Source organism: Ranitomeya imitator, chromosome 8 (genome assembly GCF_032444005.1).
Source record: "Ranitomeya imitator isolate aRanImi1 chromosome 8, aRanImi1.pri, whole genome shotgun sequence".
Taxonomy (NCBI): Eukaryota; Metazoa; Chordata; class Amphibia; order Anura; family Dendrobatidae; genus Ranitomeya; species Ranitomeya imitator.
In genome coordinates this window covers 109,230,045-109,249,854 of record NC_091289.1, presented here as the reverse complement: position 1 = coordinate 109,249,854, position 19,810 = coordinate 109,230,045, and the positions used below count along the sequence as shown (strand labels likewise).

At 44.5% G+C, this 19,810-nt stretch overlaps 1 protein-coding gene across 1 annotated transcript in view; it reads right to left on the bottom strand.

Moving 5' to 3' along the window:
• The window catches only part of CDC73 (cell division cycle 73), a 119,484-nt gene that overhangs the window by 4,961 nt on the left and 94,713 nt on the right, over nt 1-19,810 (bottom strand). The window contains exons 12-15 of the mRNA XM_069737278.1: nt 14,374-14,409; nt 10,622-10,709; nt 5,281-5,442; nt 3,787-3,887 (exon numbers count right to left, since the gene is read on the bottom strand). Coding sequence (XP_069593379.1) covers nt 3,787-3,887; nt 5,281-5,442; nt 10,622-10,709; nt 14,374-14,409 — 387 coding nt within the window. The remainder of the gene's footprint in view (nt 1-3,786; nt 3,888-5,280; nt 5,443-10,621; nt 10,710-14,373; nt 14,410-19,810) is intronic.

The following is a 19,810-nucleotide window of genomic DNA, read 5'->3' as shown; positions in this document are numbered from 1 at the left end:
TTACTCCTCATTGCTGGTGACATATCCCCAAATCCCGGCCCTCCTCAATTCATCCCCACACTCGTTTCTAACCCCCTGCCACGATCCTCCGCATGTTTTCCCAACCACGACAACCTCATACCCATTCATCCAGCCCCCACTCCCCAGCTCCCCCTACTTGGAGCACTATGGAACGCACGCTCCATCTGCAACAAACTGACATTTATCCATGACCTCTTCATCACCAACAAACTCTCCTTCCTCGGCCTCACTGAAACCTGGCTCACCCCCTCTGACTCGGCCTCTCCAGCTGCGCTCTCCTATGGCGGATTCCACCTCTCTCACACCCCTCGCCCCAGCAACAAACGCGGTGGAGGAGTTGGCTTGCTCCTGTCCGACACCTGCTCCTTCACTCCAATCCCGCTACCACCCTCCGCTACTCTTCCCTCGTTTGAGGTGCACTCTGTCCGCATCTATTCCCCCTCCAACCTCCAGCTGGCTGTCATCTACCGCCCCCCAGAACTAGCCATCTCCACCTTTCTCGACCACTTCACCACCTGGCTACTTCATTTCCTCTCTGTTGACATCCCCACTATCATCATGGGTGATTTCAATGTCCCCATTGACACTTTCACCTCAGCTACCTCTAAACTTCTATCACTGACTGCCTCCTTTGGCCTCACTCAATGGTCCTCTGAGGCCACTCACAAAGATGGCCACACGCTGGACCTCATCTTCACCCGCCTCTGCTCCCTTACTAATCTCACTAACACACCCCTCCCCCTGTCCGACCACAACCTACTGACATTCTCGTCCCTCTCCTCTCCTAGTGTGCAACCCCCACTCCACAAACTCACTCACCCTCGCAGAAATCTCAAACATCTCAACTTACAATCACTCTCTGAGTCCCTTCTCCCTCTCACAGACATAGCTTCCCTTCATGACACAGATGCTGCTGCCACTTTTTATAACACCACAATAACAACAACACTCGATTCGGCCGCCCCACTCATGCATAGTAAAACTCGTACAATTAACAGGCAGCCCTGGCTGACCAGCCTGACCAAAGAATTGAGACGGGCTTCCAGGATTGCTGAGCGGAGATGGAAGCGATCCCACTCTGCCGACCACTTCACTGCATACAAGCAGTCCCTCGCCAGCTTCAAGTCTGCGCTCACTGCCGCAAAACAAACTTACTTCTCATCCCTCATATCCTCCCTGTCTCACAACCCTAAACAGCTTTTCAACACTTTCAATTCTCTACTCCGTCCCCCCGCACCTCCTCCCTCCCCCCTCATTTCTGCTGATGACTTCGCCTCTTTCTTTAAACAGAAGATCGATACGATCAGAGAAAGCTTTGGCCCACAGCGCCCACTGCCACTCTTAGCTGCTCAACCCTGCTCCTCCAAAACCAGCTTCTCCACCATGACAGAAGATCAGCTCTCCACCCTCCTGTCAAGATCACACCTCACCACCTGCACGCTTGACCCGCTCCCATCCCACCTCATCCCTAACCTTTCCACGGTCTTCATCCCAACCCTAACGCACCTCTTCAACCTCTCACTCACAACAGGTGTCTTTCCCTCATCCTTCAAGCATGCCAAGATCACACCCATCCTCAAAAAGCCCTCCCTCGACCCATCCTCTGTGTCTAGCTATCGCCCAATATCTCTTCTCCCTTATGCGTCCAAATTGCTGGAGCAACACGTCCATCTTGAACTGTCCTCCCACTTCTCCTCCTGCTCCCTCTTTGATCGGTTACAATCAGGCTTCCGTTCCCATCACTCAACTGAAACTGCCCTAACTAAAGTCACCAATGACCTACTAACTGCCAGGAGCAAGCGACACTACTCTGTCCTCCTTCTCCTGGACTTGTCTTCTGCCTTTGACACTGTTGACCACTCCCTTTTGCTACAAATCCTCTCATCCCTTGGCATCACAGACTTGGCCCTTTCCTGGATCTCGTCATATCTGACAGACCGAACATTCAGTGTCTCCCTCCCCCACACCACCTCCTCACTTCGCCCCTTGTCAGTCGGTGTTCTTCAAGGCTCTGTTCTAGGACCCCTACTCTTCTCCATCTACACTTTCGGCCTGGGACAGCTCATAGAATCCCACGGTATGCAGTACCATCTCTACGCCGACGACACGCAGATCTACCTCTCCGGACCTGACCTCTCCTCCTTGCTTACCAAAATCCCGCACTGTCTGTCTGCCATTTCAGCCTTCTTTTCTGCTCGCTTTCTACAACTGAACATGGACAAAACAGAATTCATCATCTTTCCCCCATCTCACTCTACCCCTCCACCACATCTATCCATCAATGTCAATGGCTGCTCACTATCCCCAGTCCCACACGCCCGGTGCCTCGGGGTGATCCTCGACTCTGCCCTCTCTTTCAAGCCACATATCCAAGCCCTTGCCTCCTCCTGTCGTCTCAAACTCAAAAATATTTCCCGGATCCGTGCTTTCCTTGACCGCAACACTGCAAAAACGCTAGTGCATGCCCTTATCTCCCGCCTCGACTACTGCAACCTCCTACTCTCTGGACTCCCCTCTAGCACTCTGGCACCACTCCAATCCATCCTACACTCTGCTGCCCGACTAATCCACCTGTCCCCCCGCTATTCCCCAGCCTCTCCCCTGTGTCAAGCCCTTCACTGGCTTCCTATCGCCCAGAGACTCCAGTTCAAAACCCTCACACTGACATACAAAGCCATCCACAACCTGTCTCCTCCATACATCTGTGACATGGTCTCCCGGTACCTACCTACACGCGACCTCCGATCCTCCCAAGACCTCCTTCTCTACTCCCCTCTCATCTCTTCTTCCCATAACCGCATCCAAGACTTCTCCCGTGCTTCCCCCATACTCTGGAACTCTCTACCCCAACACATCAGACTTGCGCCTACCATTGAAACCTTCAAAAAGAACCTGAAGACTCATCTCTTCCGACAAGCCTACAGCCTGCAGTGATCCTCAACCTACTGAACAGCCGCACAGCCAGCTCTTCCCTCTCCTAGTGTATCCTCACCCACCCCCTGCAGACTGTGAGCCCTCGCGGGCAGGGTCCTCCCTCCTTATGTACTCGTGTGCCTTGTTATCTGCTCATGTTTAATGTAATTGTCTATATTTGCCCCGTATTCACATGTAAAGCGCCATGGAATAAATGGCGCTATAAAAATGTATAATAATAATAATAATAATAATAATAATATATATAGAAAGTCCTAGTACATCTTTGCATGGCAATGTTGCAGAACCCACAGCTTTCCCAGAATTGAAGGGGTATTCCCATCTCCAAGATCCCACCCCAATATGTAATAGGTGTAATAATAATATTAGCATATAGCTCCAGTCAGAAATGTAGTATAGTTTTTCTGATTCGCTATGTCTCTTTCCTCATGTTCAGGCATTGCTGAACCTTAGGTATCCAGTTACAACTATTGGCAACTAGCTGTCACTATATCAGTGGTCGTAACCATGGATACCTAAGGTCCTGCAATGCATTACACCTACTAAATACTGGGATAGGATCTTGGAGATGGGAATATCCCTTTAACAGGTGGTTGTTGTAGCTTACAACTACTGAAGGCAAGACAGGCACCCGAATAGAAAAAAAGATTTGTCCTCAAAGTGTTGACCATGGGGACCGCACATACAACAGTTGACATTTTTTACCAAAGATGTTCAGAAAATAAAAATAAAAAAATACACCATGATGGCAGTTTCTGAGTTTGTTGATTTTTTTTTAAATTATTATTATTTTTATTTATGTACTTACAAGAGTTGCTAAAACAAACTTACTTTTTGCAAATATATCTACAGGAGATCCGTCCGGCAACAGCCAGGGCCAGCCTTTGAACTGCCAAGCGGGACCTTGAACAAACACTGCTACCACACGGTCCCTGGAGAAAGAGCATGTTACAAAATATCCATGCAAAAATAAAGAAGGTCCACAGAACATGGGAGCCGTTCACATTACAGTCTCAAATCCTAACGTCAAGTTCCAACAGATATTTTCTGCCTTACAAACCCAACAGGTTTTCTCAATAATACATTTATGCTCTCTGAGGGTTCAGTCAGTTCAATGAAGAAGCGTTTTTTGCAACAAAAAAATTGCAACTTCAGCCTTAAAAAGGAGACCATCATGCTATTACTTAATTTCAGAAATAAGACCAGTAAAGAGGAGAAACTTTGTAATTTATGGTCTTGGGAAATCTGCTTCCTTCACCCCCTGGACTGATCTTTAGCTCTGAATTCATAGGTTAAATCTGTCATCAATGACTACAAATGATACTGATAAGTCTAGGTGCAAGGTAGAATGGAAACAGGGAACGGCCTGAGAATCTGGGGCAGACAGAAATGCTGCATGTTCTCCAGTGACCAGTGTCACACACTACATTTATAAGGGAATCTGCCATCACCTACAAGGTTCTGACATTCTTTAGAAAGAGCTCATGCACCCGCTGAAGGCATCCCATAATCTGCATCATGGCCCGAGAGACCTGGAGGAGCCACATTGTCACAGAGGAGATGCCCATCAACACAAAAGTGACATGTTCTGCTCATGACACCTCTCAGTCAAGCCCTAAGCCCATAAATGTTTAATGACCAACCCTATTCAAGCCTTAGCAATCCGACGTCACAACAATACAGGTCTGCAGATGACCTCTGGTTGTTATGCCGACACAGCGATGACCCCCGATCATGTGACAGGGGTCAAAGGTGTGCGCATTTCCAGCTAGATGGCCCGAAGTACTTGTTAAACGCTGCTGTTAGAGTTTGACAGCGGCATTTTACTAGATAATAGGCGCGATAGCGATTCCGCCCGCACCTATTGCGGGCACATGTCAGCTGTTCAAAACAGCTGACATGTCCTGGCTTTGAGGCGGGCTCACTGCCGGAGCCTGCATCAAAGCAGGGGTTCTGCCATCAGACATACTATTCCATTCGATGGCAGAAAGGGGTTAATATGCCGTAATAAAAGACGCTGGGATGGGAGGGAGGTTCCTTCGATCATGGCTGTAAAGCAGAACAACTTGTTGTTCGAGAACAACAAAGACAGAGATAAAAGGATGAAAAATTGCATTTAGGTGCTCACAGATGTAAAGCATTGCGTGGGATTTCAGTAATATGCCAGTGACCTGGGTATGGAGATAATTTCATTTTTTGCGTAAAAACAAATCATGCTTATTGTCCAAGTTGCAAGAGGGTTAAAACAAACTATCTGTAAAAGAAAAATAATCTTTATGTGGAAAGGTAAATGTAATCAACAACTTTACAGAGCAGTGAACACACCAGTCCTGCGGCAGCAGCTTCAGGGGCTGATCGATCACTCTGTACGGTACCGTTACACTGATACTTGTACCGCCAGGCTGCATTTGGTCCTTTCGTCTCTGAATTAAAACTTCATTTTCTCTCTGACAGCCTTGTTTCTTCTTTTCGTCTGACGAAACAAACCTTTTAAATAAAATAAAAGACATTTAATATAAACGTAAACATCTTATTAAACTAAAGAAAAGTCTAATATGTTTAAAATATAAATATTCCATCCTTTAAAAAAAAAAATATAGCAACAATACATGCCAATGTTTCACTTGTATCTTGCCTTTATGAAGCCAAACAGATCAGGCTCAGCATGACGGCAGCCAGGTATAATTTACTCTTGAATGCTTTGTCATTTCAGAGAAAATGTACTTTAAAAAGGGTTTTGCGATTACGATTATAAAATACATACACAGGTAAATAAAATAATTCAATTAGAAAATAAAATGTTCTAAATACCTTTAAAGGGAACCTGTCACCTCCAAAATCGCGGGTGAGGTAAGCCCATCGGCAGCAGGGGCTTATCTACGGCATTCTGGAATGCTGTAGATAAGCCCTCAATGTACCCTAAAAGATGAGAAAGACGTTCGATTATACTCACCCAGGGGCATTCCCGCTGTTGGTCCGGGTCCGGCGCCTCCCATCTTAATCAGAGGACGTCCTCTCTTCTGGTCTTCACTCTGCGGCTTCGGTGCAGGCGTACTTTGTCTGCCCTATTGAGGGCAGAGCAAAGTACTGCAGTGCGCAGGCGCCGGAAAGGTCAGAGAGACCCAGCACCTGTGCACTGCAGTACTTTGCTCTGGCCTCAACAGGGCAGACAAAGTAAGCATGCGACAGATCTGCAGCGAGGACGTCATCTGATGAAGATGGGAGGCGCCGGACCTGGACCAACAGCGGGACTGCCCCTGGGTGAGTATAATCTAACATCATTTTCTCATCTTTTAGGATACATCGGGGGCTTATCTACAGCATTCCAGAATGCTGTAGATAAGCCCCTGATGCTGATGGGTTTACCTCACCCGCGATTTTGGGGGTGACAGGTTCCCTTTAATTTTGGAAAAAGGAATGCTTTATTTACAGAACTCGGTCTAAATTTTATGGATGTCATCTGCCATAAATCATTGTGCACCCGTCCTAGAATGCAGAGGATGCGCAGTAGGATGGGCATCCGGTCAGAGCAGCGGACAGCTTGTTCACTCTACCTATTAGGTTGACTGACCACTTCCTTTAGCGGACTGACAACATCCATCTCGGTCATCCTGATAGTTATAGTGCAGTATAGGGGCACATCTGTCTCCTTGCTAGGTCGGCTGCACATTGCTAGATGGAAGTTGCCATCTTTAAACTCCTGACAGAGAGCACTACATAAAGGACACCTTTTAGCTAAAATTTAGAAAAAATGTTTAATATTCAAAAGTACTTTATTAAATTTATTTATACCACCACATTTCTCAGAGAACCCCCTTTAAATGATTTGGTGTGTAGACGATGGCTGAAGAGAATACGCAGCTCCTTCTCAGTGATACTGCAGGTGATGGACAGGGCTCTCACAATGGAAGAAAGCGGTCACACCTCTAGCAGCACTGGAAAAAGACAGCTGGGGACACAGCCAGACTTGTCATTGTGATCCCCGGCCAAATCTTTCAAGTATATATTATCTGAAACACCAGAGCATTCCAGAGTAAAATATACTTGTCTGCAATTGTGCAGCCAGCTTGATTCATGCTGCTCGCAGTTTGGGCTGCTTGAGTTAGGCGACAGGTTCTCCATTTTGTGTTTAAAATTGAAAAGTGCCGTACTTGTAAAAATGAGCTACTTTGCAATTCTCCCCTTAATAAAATTCCTCAACATTCTCAAGGACAAGATCAAAGAGAATTAAGTCTATAGTTCCAGCTGCCTAGGTTACCGGCCACCTCTACAGTCACGAAGAGGCCGGTAACTTCGCCGTTTATTATACAGCCTGCAAGTGCCGCTCAGCTGGCCGAATTGCTGGATCCAGCCAGCATCGATGCCCCGATGCGCCTCCAATGCTGGCGAGGCAAATCTTCTTCTACTGGCAGCTTTGGAGAGTTTGCAATTTGGACCAGTGACAACCATGCCGCATGTCTGTGCACTTAGGTGTTACTAAATGTCATCGGGAGCGGATAGTCTATGCAAGTAAAAGCAGAGCATGCAAGATGTCATTTATCGCCTTTAACTTGCTCGGCTTTTACTTACATAAGGAATCGGGACCCGACAAATTTTCTGCAACCCAACAGATCATGTACATTTACAACAATATTTTGCAGCAAATGAAAATCTGTTTATGAAATGTATAACGTTATATGGGACTTGCAACGTGTTTTCTAGACATCAATACAGTCAAGAAGGAGGGTAAAAGATTTGAAAACAATATTGTGCAGTGACAAAGCAAAATTTCACATAGCTACAAAAAGTCTACTGACTGGGCAAAACTAGCTAAAAAAATGTGATTAGACTAAGGGGATGGGCGCACGAGGAGTAGGTAATATCTTGCAGAAATTTCTAAGAAGTTTCTGCATCTATTGGCAGCAAAACGCGGCGAAAAATTCCGCTGCGTTTTTGCACGTTTTTTTTTTCCCCTGTTCATTCAGTGGCTCAAAAAGCCAGGCAAAAACGCACAAAGAACTGACATGCTGTGGATTTAAACACACAGCAAATCCTGAAAGGAACAATGCTGATCATGTGCACAGCACTTCAGAATTCTCAATGAGTTTGCTGGCATAAGGTTTTCATAGCATTTTTGGGCCAATTCCGTGTGGAAAAAAAAAAAAACGCATCAAAAACGAATAGTGTGCACACAGTCTTAGGCTATGTGCACACATTGCACATTTGATGCGTTCTCGCTGATTTTTTTTTTTTTTTTTTTTTTTTTAAGCGTAAATGGTCCAAAAACACAATGGAATACTTATGCAAGTTAATTCAATGACAATCCTGAAGTGTTGTGCACATGATCAGTAGATTTCTGTATTTTCAGTGCATTTTTTTCTGCAGCATGTCAATTCAACTTGCCTGTGTTTTTGACCCATTGAATGCACAGCAGAAAAATGCATGCAAAAACAAGCGCGTTTTGCGATGCGTTTTTCCTGCCAATAGATGGAGAAATTTCTGCAAGCAAATCTGCAACATGCGCACGTAGCCGTAGACTCATGGGCACTACACGGAGTGTGGGAGGCTGCACGCTGCGATCACAGGGCTGTGCTACTAGAACCACACTGCATTATTTTTCTTGTACTGGTTCAGAAATACAGGCAGGACAACACAACAGCCATTTTTGTCTTCAGAGATTAAACCTCTTAAGATACGTAATGAAACGTATTAAAGATTTTCACCCTTTAACAGAATGTAATCTATATGTAACCTGTAAAATTGTGCTCAAAAGAGAACAAATGCAAGCAGTAGACCACTTTAGTCTATTTTCATATATGCTCACATGAAGATTTTGTCTGATTTACAATACTTCATCTACAGGATAAATGAAAACCTTCTACAGATCAGTTCGTTGGCCGTTACACTTTAGAGAACGTATATAACCCATCATATCCTGAACTACGTCCCTGTATAGCAGATCCAACAAGTTTCTCTTTTCTATTCAAGGGGTAACAAACATGGCAGAAAGCACGCCAGAAAACACAGCAGAAGGAGACGCACAGTGGGGGAAATAAGTATTTGATCCCTTGCTGATTTTGTAAGTTTGCCCACTGACAAAGACATCAACAGTCTATAATTTTTAGGGTAGGTTACTTTTGAGAGATAGAATATCAAAAATAAAATCCAGAAAATCACATGGTATAAATTATATAGATTTATTTGCATTTTACAGTGAAAAATAAGTATTTGATCCGCTACCAACCATTAAGAGTTCTGGATCCTACAGACCAGTTAGATGCTCCTAATCAACTCATAACCTGCATTAAAGACGGCTGTCTTAAATAGTCACCTTTATAAAAGAGTCCTGTCCAGACAATCAGTCAAACGCTAACCTCTACAACATGGGCAAGACCAAAGAGCTTTATAAGGATGTCAGGGACAAGATCATAAACCTGCACAAAGCTGGAATGGGCTACAAAACCACAAGTAAGATGCTGAGTTGGAAGGAGACAACTGTTGGTGCAATAGTAAGAAAATGGAAGAAGTACAACATGACTGTCAATCGACATCAATGTGAGGCACCATGCAAAATCTCATATCCTTGATCATGAGGAAGGTGAGAGATCAGCCTAAAACTATACGGGGAAACTTGTTAATGATCTCAAGACAACTGGGACCACAGTCACCAAGAAAACCATTGGTAACACATCACCCCGTAAAGGTTTAATATCCTGCAGAGCCCGCAAGGTCCCCCCGCAAGAAGGCACATGTGCAGGTTCATCTGAAGTTTGCCAATGAAAACCAGGATGATTCTGTGAGTGATTGGGAGAAGGTTCTGTGGTCAGATGAGACAAAAATTTAGGTCTTTGGCATTAACTCAAATTGTCGTGTTTGGAGGAAGAGTAATGCTGCCTAGAACCCAAAGAATACCATCCTCACTGTCAAGCATGGAGGTGGAAACAATATGTTTTGGGGGTGCTTCTCTGCCAAGGGCACAGGACTACTTCAATGCATCAATGGGAGAATGGATGGAGCAATGTACCATAAAATCCTGAGTGACAACCTCCTTCCCTCCGCCAGGACATTAAAAATGGGTCGTGGCTGGGTCTTCCAGCAAGACAATGACCCAAAACATATAGCCAAGGCAACAAAGGAGTGGCTCAAAATGAAGCACATTAAGGTCATGGAGAGGCCTAGCCAGTCTCCAGACCGTAATCCCATAGAAAACTTATGGAGGGAGTTGAAGCGCCTAGTTGCCAAGCGACAGCCTCAAAATCTTAATGATTTAGAGATGGTCTGCAAAGAGGAGTGGACCAAAATTCCTCCTGACGTAAAACCTCCACATCAACTACAAAAAATGTCTGACTGCTGTGCTTGCCAACAAGGGTTTTGCCACCAAGTATTAAGTCTTGTTTGCCAGAGGGATCAAATACTTATTTCTCACTGCAAAATGCAAATACATTTATATAATTTATGCAATGAGATTTTCTGGATTTTATTTTTGATATTCTATCTTAATGTTAAAATTAACCTACCCTTAAAATTATAGACTGTTGATGTCTTTGTCAGTGGGCAAACTGACAAAATCAACAAGGGATCAAATACTTATTTTGCCACTGTATTAACAGACTAACTTTTTTTTTACCATCTTCTTGTCACAAATCAATGGATGAAAAGTGGATCAATATTACTGACAATTACTTACTTTAAATCTTGCAGTAGATCTTTTGAATTTAGCATGGTTATGAGGGATGTGGTAGCAGCGGGTATAATAATAATGGGAGTTCTTGAACCTGCACAAAGGTGGAAAACATGATCACTTTCTGTTCATTTCTTCCTATAATCAGGTCTACCAATTTAAAGTGAATTTGTCAGCAGGATTGTGGACAGTAACCTACAGCATCAGGTCGGCATAGTTATACTGATAACAATGATACATTGGTTGATGAAATACATCTTGTGGTGGTTGTGTAATCTTTATTTACAGTTTTCAATTAATGATATGCCCGAGGCCTCTTCATAATGCAGACTGCTGACCGGTCACTGATCCCTCAGTTACCTGCCCCCTAGTTAACATACTGAATATTATATACACATACTAAAAAAAAAAAACCTTCTGCAGGCAGGTGCCAGCTGTGGCTCCTGTGCTACAGCACAATTGTAAGTGTAATGTGCATATAATTATTAGGGTTGAGGTTATCGTGATAAAAAAAAAAAATCCATTTAAAAATGGCGCTCGCCCACCGGCGATCACCAACAGCTGCTACTGCGCCGGCTCAGCAGCACCATCTTGGAGGAGGAAATTGCAAGATGGTGCCACTGGTGCACGCACAGCAGCTATCAGATCACCTCTATATACACAGATAGCTTCTACTGCGCGCAGGTGCCATTTTAACCCCTTCATGACCTTGGGATTTTCTGTTTTTCCGTGTTCGTTTTTCGCTCCCCTCCTTCCCAGAGCTATAACTTTTTTATTTTTCTGTCAATATGGCCATGTGAGGGCTTATTTTTTGCGGGACGAGTTGTACTTTTGAACGACATCATTGGTTTTAACATGTCGTGTACTAGAAAACGGGAAAAAATTCCAAGTGCAGTGAAATTGCAAAAAAAGTGAAATCCCACACTTGTTTTTTGATTGGCCTTTTTGCTAGGTTCACTAAATGCTAAAACTGACCTGCCATTATGATTCTCCAGGTCATTACGAGTTCATAGACACCAAACATGACTAGGTTATTTTTTATCTAAGTGGTGAAAAAAAATCCAAACTTAGCTTAAAAAAAAAAAAAATGCGCCATATTCCGATACCCGTGGGGTCTCCATTTTTCAGGATCTGGGGTCGAGTGAGGGCTTATTTTTTGCGTGCCGAGCTGGCGTTTTTAATGATACCATTTCGGTGCAGATACGTTCTTTTGATCGCCTGTTATTGCATTTTAATGCAATGTCACGGCGACCCAAAAAATGTAATTCTGGCGTTTCAAATTTTTTCTCACTATGCTGCTTAGCGATCAGGTTAATGCTTTTTTTATTGATAGATTGGCCGAATCTGAACGCGGCGATACCAAATATGTGTAGGTTTGATTTTTTATTGATTTATTTTGAATGGGGAGAAAGGGGGGCGATTTAAACTTTTTTTTTCTTTTGCCGTGCTTCCATAGGAGGCTAGAAGCTGGCACAACAACTCGATCGCCTCTGCTACATAGCAGCGATCATCAGATCGCTGCAATGCAGCAGAAATGCAGGTGTGCTATGAGCGCCGACCACAGGATGGCGCTCACAGCTAGCTGGGATCAGTAACCATAGAGGTCTCAAGGACTTCTATGGTTACTATACAGAAGCATTGCTGACCCCCGATCATGTGACGGGGGTCAGCGATGCGCTCATTTCCGGCTGCCCGGCAGCGCTGGTTAAATGCCGCTGTCAGCGTAATTTAACTAGTTAATAGCGGCGGGTGAATCGCGATTTCACCAGTCGCTATTGCAAGCACATGTCAGCTGTTCAAAACAGCTGGCATGTCCCGGCTTTGATGCGGGCTCACCGCGGAGCCCTGCATCAAAGCAGGGGAGCTGACATCGGACGTACTATCCCGTCCAAGATCAGAAAGGGGGTAAAAATAAATTAATAATAATAAAAAAAAAAAAATATATATATATATATATATATATATATATATATATATATATATATATATATATATATATATATATATATATATATATATATATATATATATATATATATATAGCGACCAACAGCGACGGGCACAGTCCGGTCGCGAATTCGCCCCTTCCTACTCTATCAGTGCCCCCTCCACACTCCCCTCCAGTCAGCGCTCACACAGGGTTAAAGGCTGCGTTACACCGCAGTGCGTTAACGCTGCTATTAACCCTGTGTGACCAACTTTTTACTATTGATGCTGCCTATGCAGCATCAATAGTAAAAGATCTAATATTAAAATAAACAAAATAAAAAATCATTATATTCTCACCTTCCATCGCCTTTCCCGCTGCTCCTCGCGACGCTCCGGTCCATGCATTGCGGTCTCGCGAGATGATGACGTAGCGGTCTCGCGAGACCGCTACATCATCATCTCGCGAGACCGTAATGCATTCTTGGAACCGGAGCGTCGCGAGGAGCATTGCTAAATGCCTCGCCTGGATCCGGGGGCCGACGGAAGGTGAGTATATAACTTTTTTTAATTCTTTTTTTTTTTTTTTTTTAACAGGGATATGGTGCCCGCTGTGTTATCCCCTGCGCGGGCTGTGCTATCCGCTACGTGGCCTCTGCTATATGCTACGTCAAGGGTGTCAAACTGCATTCCTCGAGGGCTGCAAACAGGTCATGTTTTCAGGATTTCCTTGTACTGCACAGGTGATAATTTAATCACCTACACAAATAATGAGTTGGTGATTAAATTATCACCTGTGCAGTACAAGGAAATCCTGAAAACATGACCTGTTTGCAGCCCTCCAGGAATACAGTTTGACACCCCTGCGCTACGTGGCCTCTGCTATATGCTACGTGGCCTCTGCTATATGCTACGTGGCCTCTGCTATATTTCTCTGCTGTATCTGGGCATCACGAATTGTGGTATGTGTTAAAGAGAAGGGCCCACTGAGACTGTCGCCCGGAGCCCTCAAAAACCTGGAGCCGACCCTGGCTTCAATGATTGTTCGCAGCCGGCCGGGCCTGACCAATCAGCGACAGGCGCAGTCTGTCCGCAAACTGGCGCGGAATTTGAACCACGCTTCGCTAATTGGTCGCGCCTGGCCGGCCGAATCCTGTGTATAAATTACATTATTCTGAAAACTTCATAAACTACATACATATTCTAGAATACCCGATGCGTTAGAATCAGGCCACCATCTAGTATATATATATATATATATAATATTCATTATGTAAACTAGGGGCAGGTCAGTGAGGGGTCAGTGACCGGTCAGCAGTCTGCATTATGAATAATCAGAGCACCACATGAATTCCCCCACAGGCCGCCCCGGTGCATGAGCATATCATTAACTGAAAATAAAGATTACACAACAACCACAAGACGGATTTCATCAACCAAGGTATCACTAATCAGTATAACGGTGGCGACCTCACACTGTCTGTGGCTATGTGCACACGTTGCAGATTTGCGGTTTTTTAACGTTTTTGCACGATAAAAACGCTATAAAACCGCAAATAATCTGCATACATTAAGCATCCTATCATTTTTAATGAAATCCGCAACTTCTGTGCACATTGGGAAATGTCCAGAAAAAAACGCGCAAAAAACACACAAAAACCGCGTCAAAAACACGCAAAAAAACGCATGCGGATTTCATGCGGAAATCTGGCAGAAATGTCCGGATTTTCACAGGAATTTTCTGCATGAATTCCTGAACGTGTGCACATAGCCTGTAGGTTAATCAGCACAATCCTGTTGACAGGTTCCCTGTAAAGCATTTTAGATCTTACCTTTCTTTTGGTTGGGCGGTGGTCTTGCTTGTGATACTAAATGGGTAAGAAAAAAGAAAAAAATAAATTGGTTAATCCTGCGAAAACAAAAAAAAATCCCTGGGATAATTAAACTTATCCGCATGTACAAATAAGTGGCATAAAATTGTTTAGTTTGAAGGATTTGCTAGACGGATTAAAGGTTACCACTTGAGTTTTTTTCAAGGGGCTCGACATATACCAAGCAAAGATGTGCTTGCAGACACATCATTAAAAAAAAAAAAAAAAAAAAGACAGGAACGTCCCTGTACTTTACTAACCAATGTCCTTCCAGTAAGTCTTATTAAAAACCATGTGTGCCCATGTGCAATACATAGGAAAATTCATGTGTAGGGTTCAGTTTATCATACTGTAGCAGATCCATGTAGATATTTAACACATTAAAATTCATATACACAGACTAAGGCCTCTTTCACACTTCCGTCGGAATGTGAATGTCGCAATGCGTCGTTCTGTGAAAAAAAAAAACGAATCCTGCAAAGTTGCCCGCAGGATGCGTTTTTTGCACATAGACTTGCATTACCGACGCATCGCGACGTATGGACACATTCCATACGCTGTGCACTGGATGCGTCGGTAATTGGCGGACCGTCGTCACAAAAAAACTTTCAATGCAACGTTTTTTGTGCGATGCATCCGCCATTTTCGTCCACGCATGCGCGGCCGAAACTCCACCCCCACCTCATAATGGGCAGCAGATGCGTCTGAAAACTGCATCTGCTGCCCACGTTGTGCACTATTTTGCACAACATCCGTCGGTACGTCGCGCCGACTGTTTGCGACGGCCCCGTACCGATGGAAGTGTGAAAGAGGCCTAATATGTATATTTTACATACAAATATGCACAACCGTCCTAATAAAATCCAATTTTTTATTGCAGATGTAGTTAAAACATTTAAAAAGAGAAAGAAACCTCACGGCCTGACGCGCCTGTAGTCATAGGACATCACAATGAGGTATTCACCAAATACACAGTCACGTTGAACCAATCACATTTGTTCATATTAGAATAATTATGGACTAACATCAGCTGTGCCTGCCTGGGGAAAAAAAGTCATTACTGAGACAACAGCTTTCATTAACCTGGAGGAAAAAGCAACTGTTTAGTGGGACAACAAGTTTCCTTGTATAGTGTGAAGATGCCTGGAAGATAGTCACCAGTTTGACAAATCAATCTGAAAATAAAAGCTCGAACTCCACATTGCAAAAAGGCGCACTTGATTTTAAGTTTCTATAGTAGCCTAGTCTGAAAAAAATATGGCAATGTCAAAAAACGGGAAACCTGGAATAAAGTCTCAATCTGTAATGTGTAATGTGAACACGCCTTTAGAATAAATGCAGCTCCACTAAAAATGGGGTTGCAGCAAAATGCCGCCACCAATTTGATTTTATACGATACATGATACGGCGCAGGCGTGAGCGCCACTTTGCTGAATCTAAGTGTTTTTTTTGTTTCCTGTCCACACAATAAGATAAGCAGAATGTAAAATAGGGGGCAGGTCAGTGAGGATCAGTGACCTGCCAGAAGCCATAAGGATGAATATGTAAGCAGAGCACCACACGAAGACCCCAGGGATGTCTGAAAAAAAAAAAAAAAAAAAAAAAAATCGAAAAGATGGCAAAAATGTTGAACTCATTGGGGCACCAAGTGTCTGCAAAAATATTCTGAACGTGTAAAAAAAAAAAAAAAAATGATGTAGTAGGTAATATACCATAATGCTTATAAAATTCCTCTAACGCTGTAGAGAACACTGTAATGGTTGAGATGATATTTAATTGCTGTTACAACAAGTGAAAGTGGGATGGATGAATGAAGATTAATGACATCGCAAATAGAAATTCTGGTAGCCACTGAAATGTGAAAAGATTTGAGAACCAAAGACCTATCTTAAAGGGAACCTGTCACCCCGTTTTTTGAGATTGAGCTATAAATACTGTTAAATAGGGCCTGCGCTGTGCGTTACTATAGTGTATGTAGTGTACCCTGAATCCCCATGTATGCTGAGAAATACATTACCAAAGTCGACGTTTTCGCCTGTCAATCAGGCTGGTCTGGTCAGGTGGGCGTGTTCACAGCGCTCTTTTCTTCCCCAGCTTTCCGTTGGTGGCGTAGTGGTGTGCGCATGTCCAGAGTTCCGACTTCCCTGCGCCCACGTGAAGACACAGCGCGCGATCTGCGCTGTAATCCCTTGCATCGGTGGGGGCGGCCATCTTCCTGGGGCCGCGCGTGCGCAGATGGAGTGCTCTGCTGCACGGGGCTTCAGGAAAATGGCCGCGGGATGCCGCGCGTGCGCATTAGAGATCGCGGCGGCCATTTTCCCAAAGCCGAGTTTGCATCTCGGCTTTGGGAAAATGGCCGCCGCGATCTCTAATGCGCACGCGCGGCATCCCGCGGCCATTTTCCTGAAGCCCCGTGCAGCAGAGCACTCCATCTGCGCACGCGCGGCCCCAGGAAGATGGCCGCCCCCACCGATGTAAGGGATTACAGCGCAGATCGCGCGCTGTGTCTTCACGTGGGCGCAGGGAAGTCGGAACTCTGGACATGCGCACACCACTACGCCACCAACGGAAAGCTGGGGAAGAAAAGAGCGCTGTGAACACGCCCACCTGACCAGACCAGCCTGATTGACAGGCGAAAACAGCGACTTTGGTAATGTATTTCTCAGCATACATGGGGAATCAGGGTACACTACATACACTATAGTAACGCACAGCGCAGGCCCTATTTAACAGTATTTATAGCTCAATCTCAAAAAACGGGGTGACAGGTTCCCTTTAAAGTAGCTGGAGATACGAAAAGTGAGTGGCTGGAGAGGTTCGTCTAGCCATTATTTTCACCAAAGTTTATAGGGTGGAGTGGAGGAAGAAAAATATTCTTATGGACTTTTAGAAGGCCATGAAAAATTGAGGTGATTGGATGGTCAGGTTGTAACCATCTAGCAATTTTGTTGGTAATGACCCCTGATCTTAAGCCAGTATGGACGCACAACGACAGTTCACATTTGAAGGCCATGGTAGGATTACATTTTAGCGGTTTATAGGTAGAGGGATCTCTAAGAATCACCCACACCATTTTGCAATAGAATGGTGAGGACAGACTATTCCATCAAAGTCTACGCATTAAACCGTCACTCCTTTCCTTCAGAGCCCTGCTATGCACCCAAACAGTAGTTTTCCCACCACATACTCACCCGGCTCGCTCCCTCGCTGGCGCAGCTTCCTGTCCTGGCCGCACCTTCTACTGTATGAGCGGTCACGTGGGGCCGCCAATTACAGTCATGAATATGCGGCTCCACCTCCCATAGGGGTGGAGCCGCATATTCATTACTGTAAATGAGCGGCCCCACGTGACCGCTCATACAGTAGAAGGTGCGGCCAGGACAGGAAGCAGCGCCAGCCAGCGAGGGAGCAAGGTGGGTGAGTATTTTAAGAACAGCGGGTGGGCGCACAGGGGGTGGGAGGGGGTGGGGGCATGGAGCTTTATTTTAAACACGAGAAACAAAAAAAAACAATGAATATTCATATCTGCTCTACAGCAAACGCTGCTGCAGGGAAGATATGAATGGGGCTTCAGCACCAGATGCAGGGGACAGCGCTAAACTTTAGCGCTGTCTCCTGCACGGTGCGTGTGGTACCCAGTGGGCACACGGGCGGCGCACGTGTGCCACACTGATGTGCCACAGAAATGCATGGGCACACGGATAATTCCGGTACCGATTTTTCCGGTACCGGAATTATCTGGACGTGCGAGACTGCCCTAAATCCGACAAGGCTCTCAAGTCCAGCCAACTCCTCCCGAGCCCTGTACCTAGTGGGTTTCGCCCACATATGGGGTACCGGCATACGCCAGAGAAATTGCACAACAAACTTTGTGGTTTATTTTCTCCCATTACCTTTGTGAAAATATTTTCAAAAATGGGTCTAAAATGAAAATTGTGAAAAAAAAAAAAAAAAGTTAAATGTTAATTTTTTCCTTCCACATTAACCCTTCAGGTGCTTCACAGAAACTGAGGCAAACTTCTTGAATGTGGTTTTGAGGACCTTGAGAAGTGTATGTTTTAGAATGGTGTCACTTTTGGGAATTTTCTGTCATATGGGCCCCGCAAAGTCACTTCAAACGGGATGTGGTCCCTAAAAAATTGTCATAAATTTTGATGGAAAAATTAAAAATTGCTGGTCAACTTTTAACCTTTCTAAGTTCCTGACTAAAAAAAAAATTATATTTAAAAAAATGTGTGCGGTTCTAAAGTAGACATTTACTCTCCGGTTTAATGGCATAGAAATGAAAGGTTTGAAAATTAAAAAAAAAAAATACAAAGTGACATTGGTCAGAATTGTAAAATTTGGCCAGGTCATGAAGGTGAAGGGGTTAAAGAATCACTAAGTTGTTTATTCATTAAATGTGTGTATAAATGCATGTTATGTGATGTCAGTATTCATATACTCACCTCTCAGGGCTCTTCAGAGTCCAGCGCCGTTCTTCTTATCTGAGTGACGTCACCGCTCTGCAGACTCTCCGGGTTAGGCCGGAGGCACACTACCGTATAACACGGCCGAGTGCTGTGAGATAAATTATCACATAGTACTCGGCCTAGTGTTACTCTATGGGGCAGCTCAGATCTGCAAGTATTTGCTCATGCCGATTCAGCATGAGAGAACAATGGCAGCGAGACTCTGCTCTCTCGCACCCATACAAAACTATGTGTGCGATTGAAACATCGCACTGCACTCTCACCTGCGTGTAGTGCAATATACGCACAGACAGGCAGTGGAGGAGATGGAGAAATTACTTTTCCCATCTCCTCTGCAGCTGTCATGCGAGAGGATCGGAGCACAGCGCACTGACCCTCATCTCCCGCTGGCAGCAGATGCTATCCGCCGGTGTGACTCCAGCCTAACACTGCGCTCTGCATGACCTGGAGGTGAGGTTTACAATGTAAATCTACAGGGCGTCAGAACGAGGCTTACATGGCAAAAAGACTTCCCGGATCACACATAGAAGTGAGCCAGCTAGTCACAATTATGGTGACATTACTGAGAAGTGAAGCAGAACGGCCCTGATACCGGAGAGAGCATATTTATACACCAACACACATTTAAAACAAAACTATACGGAGGATTATCTTTACAAATTTATTATTCTGGATTTCCACAAACGCTCATTGGTAAATATGTTGCAAATTCACAAAAACTGGGCTTTGGTTTTTAACTAAATGGAAAAATTGCAATAAAAAAAAAAAGCAATCAGCAGAAATTGACATGCTGCAGATTAAAATCCATAGAGTATGTAGATGTAATTTTACGTTCTCCCCCACTTTGCTGCTCCTGTGAAATGCTTTTGATGCTCAGCTCCTTAACAGTAGGAGAATCGGCAGTAACTCAGGTACGTGTGGACAGA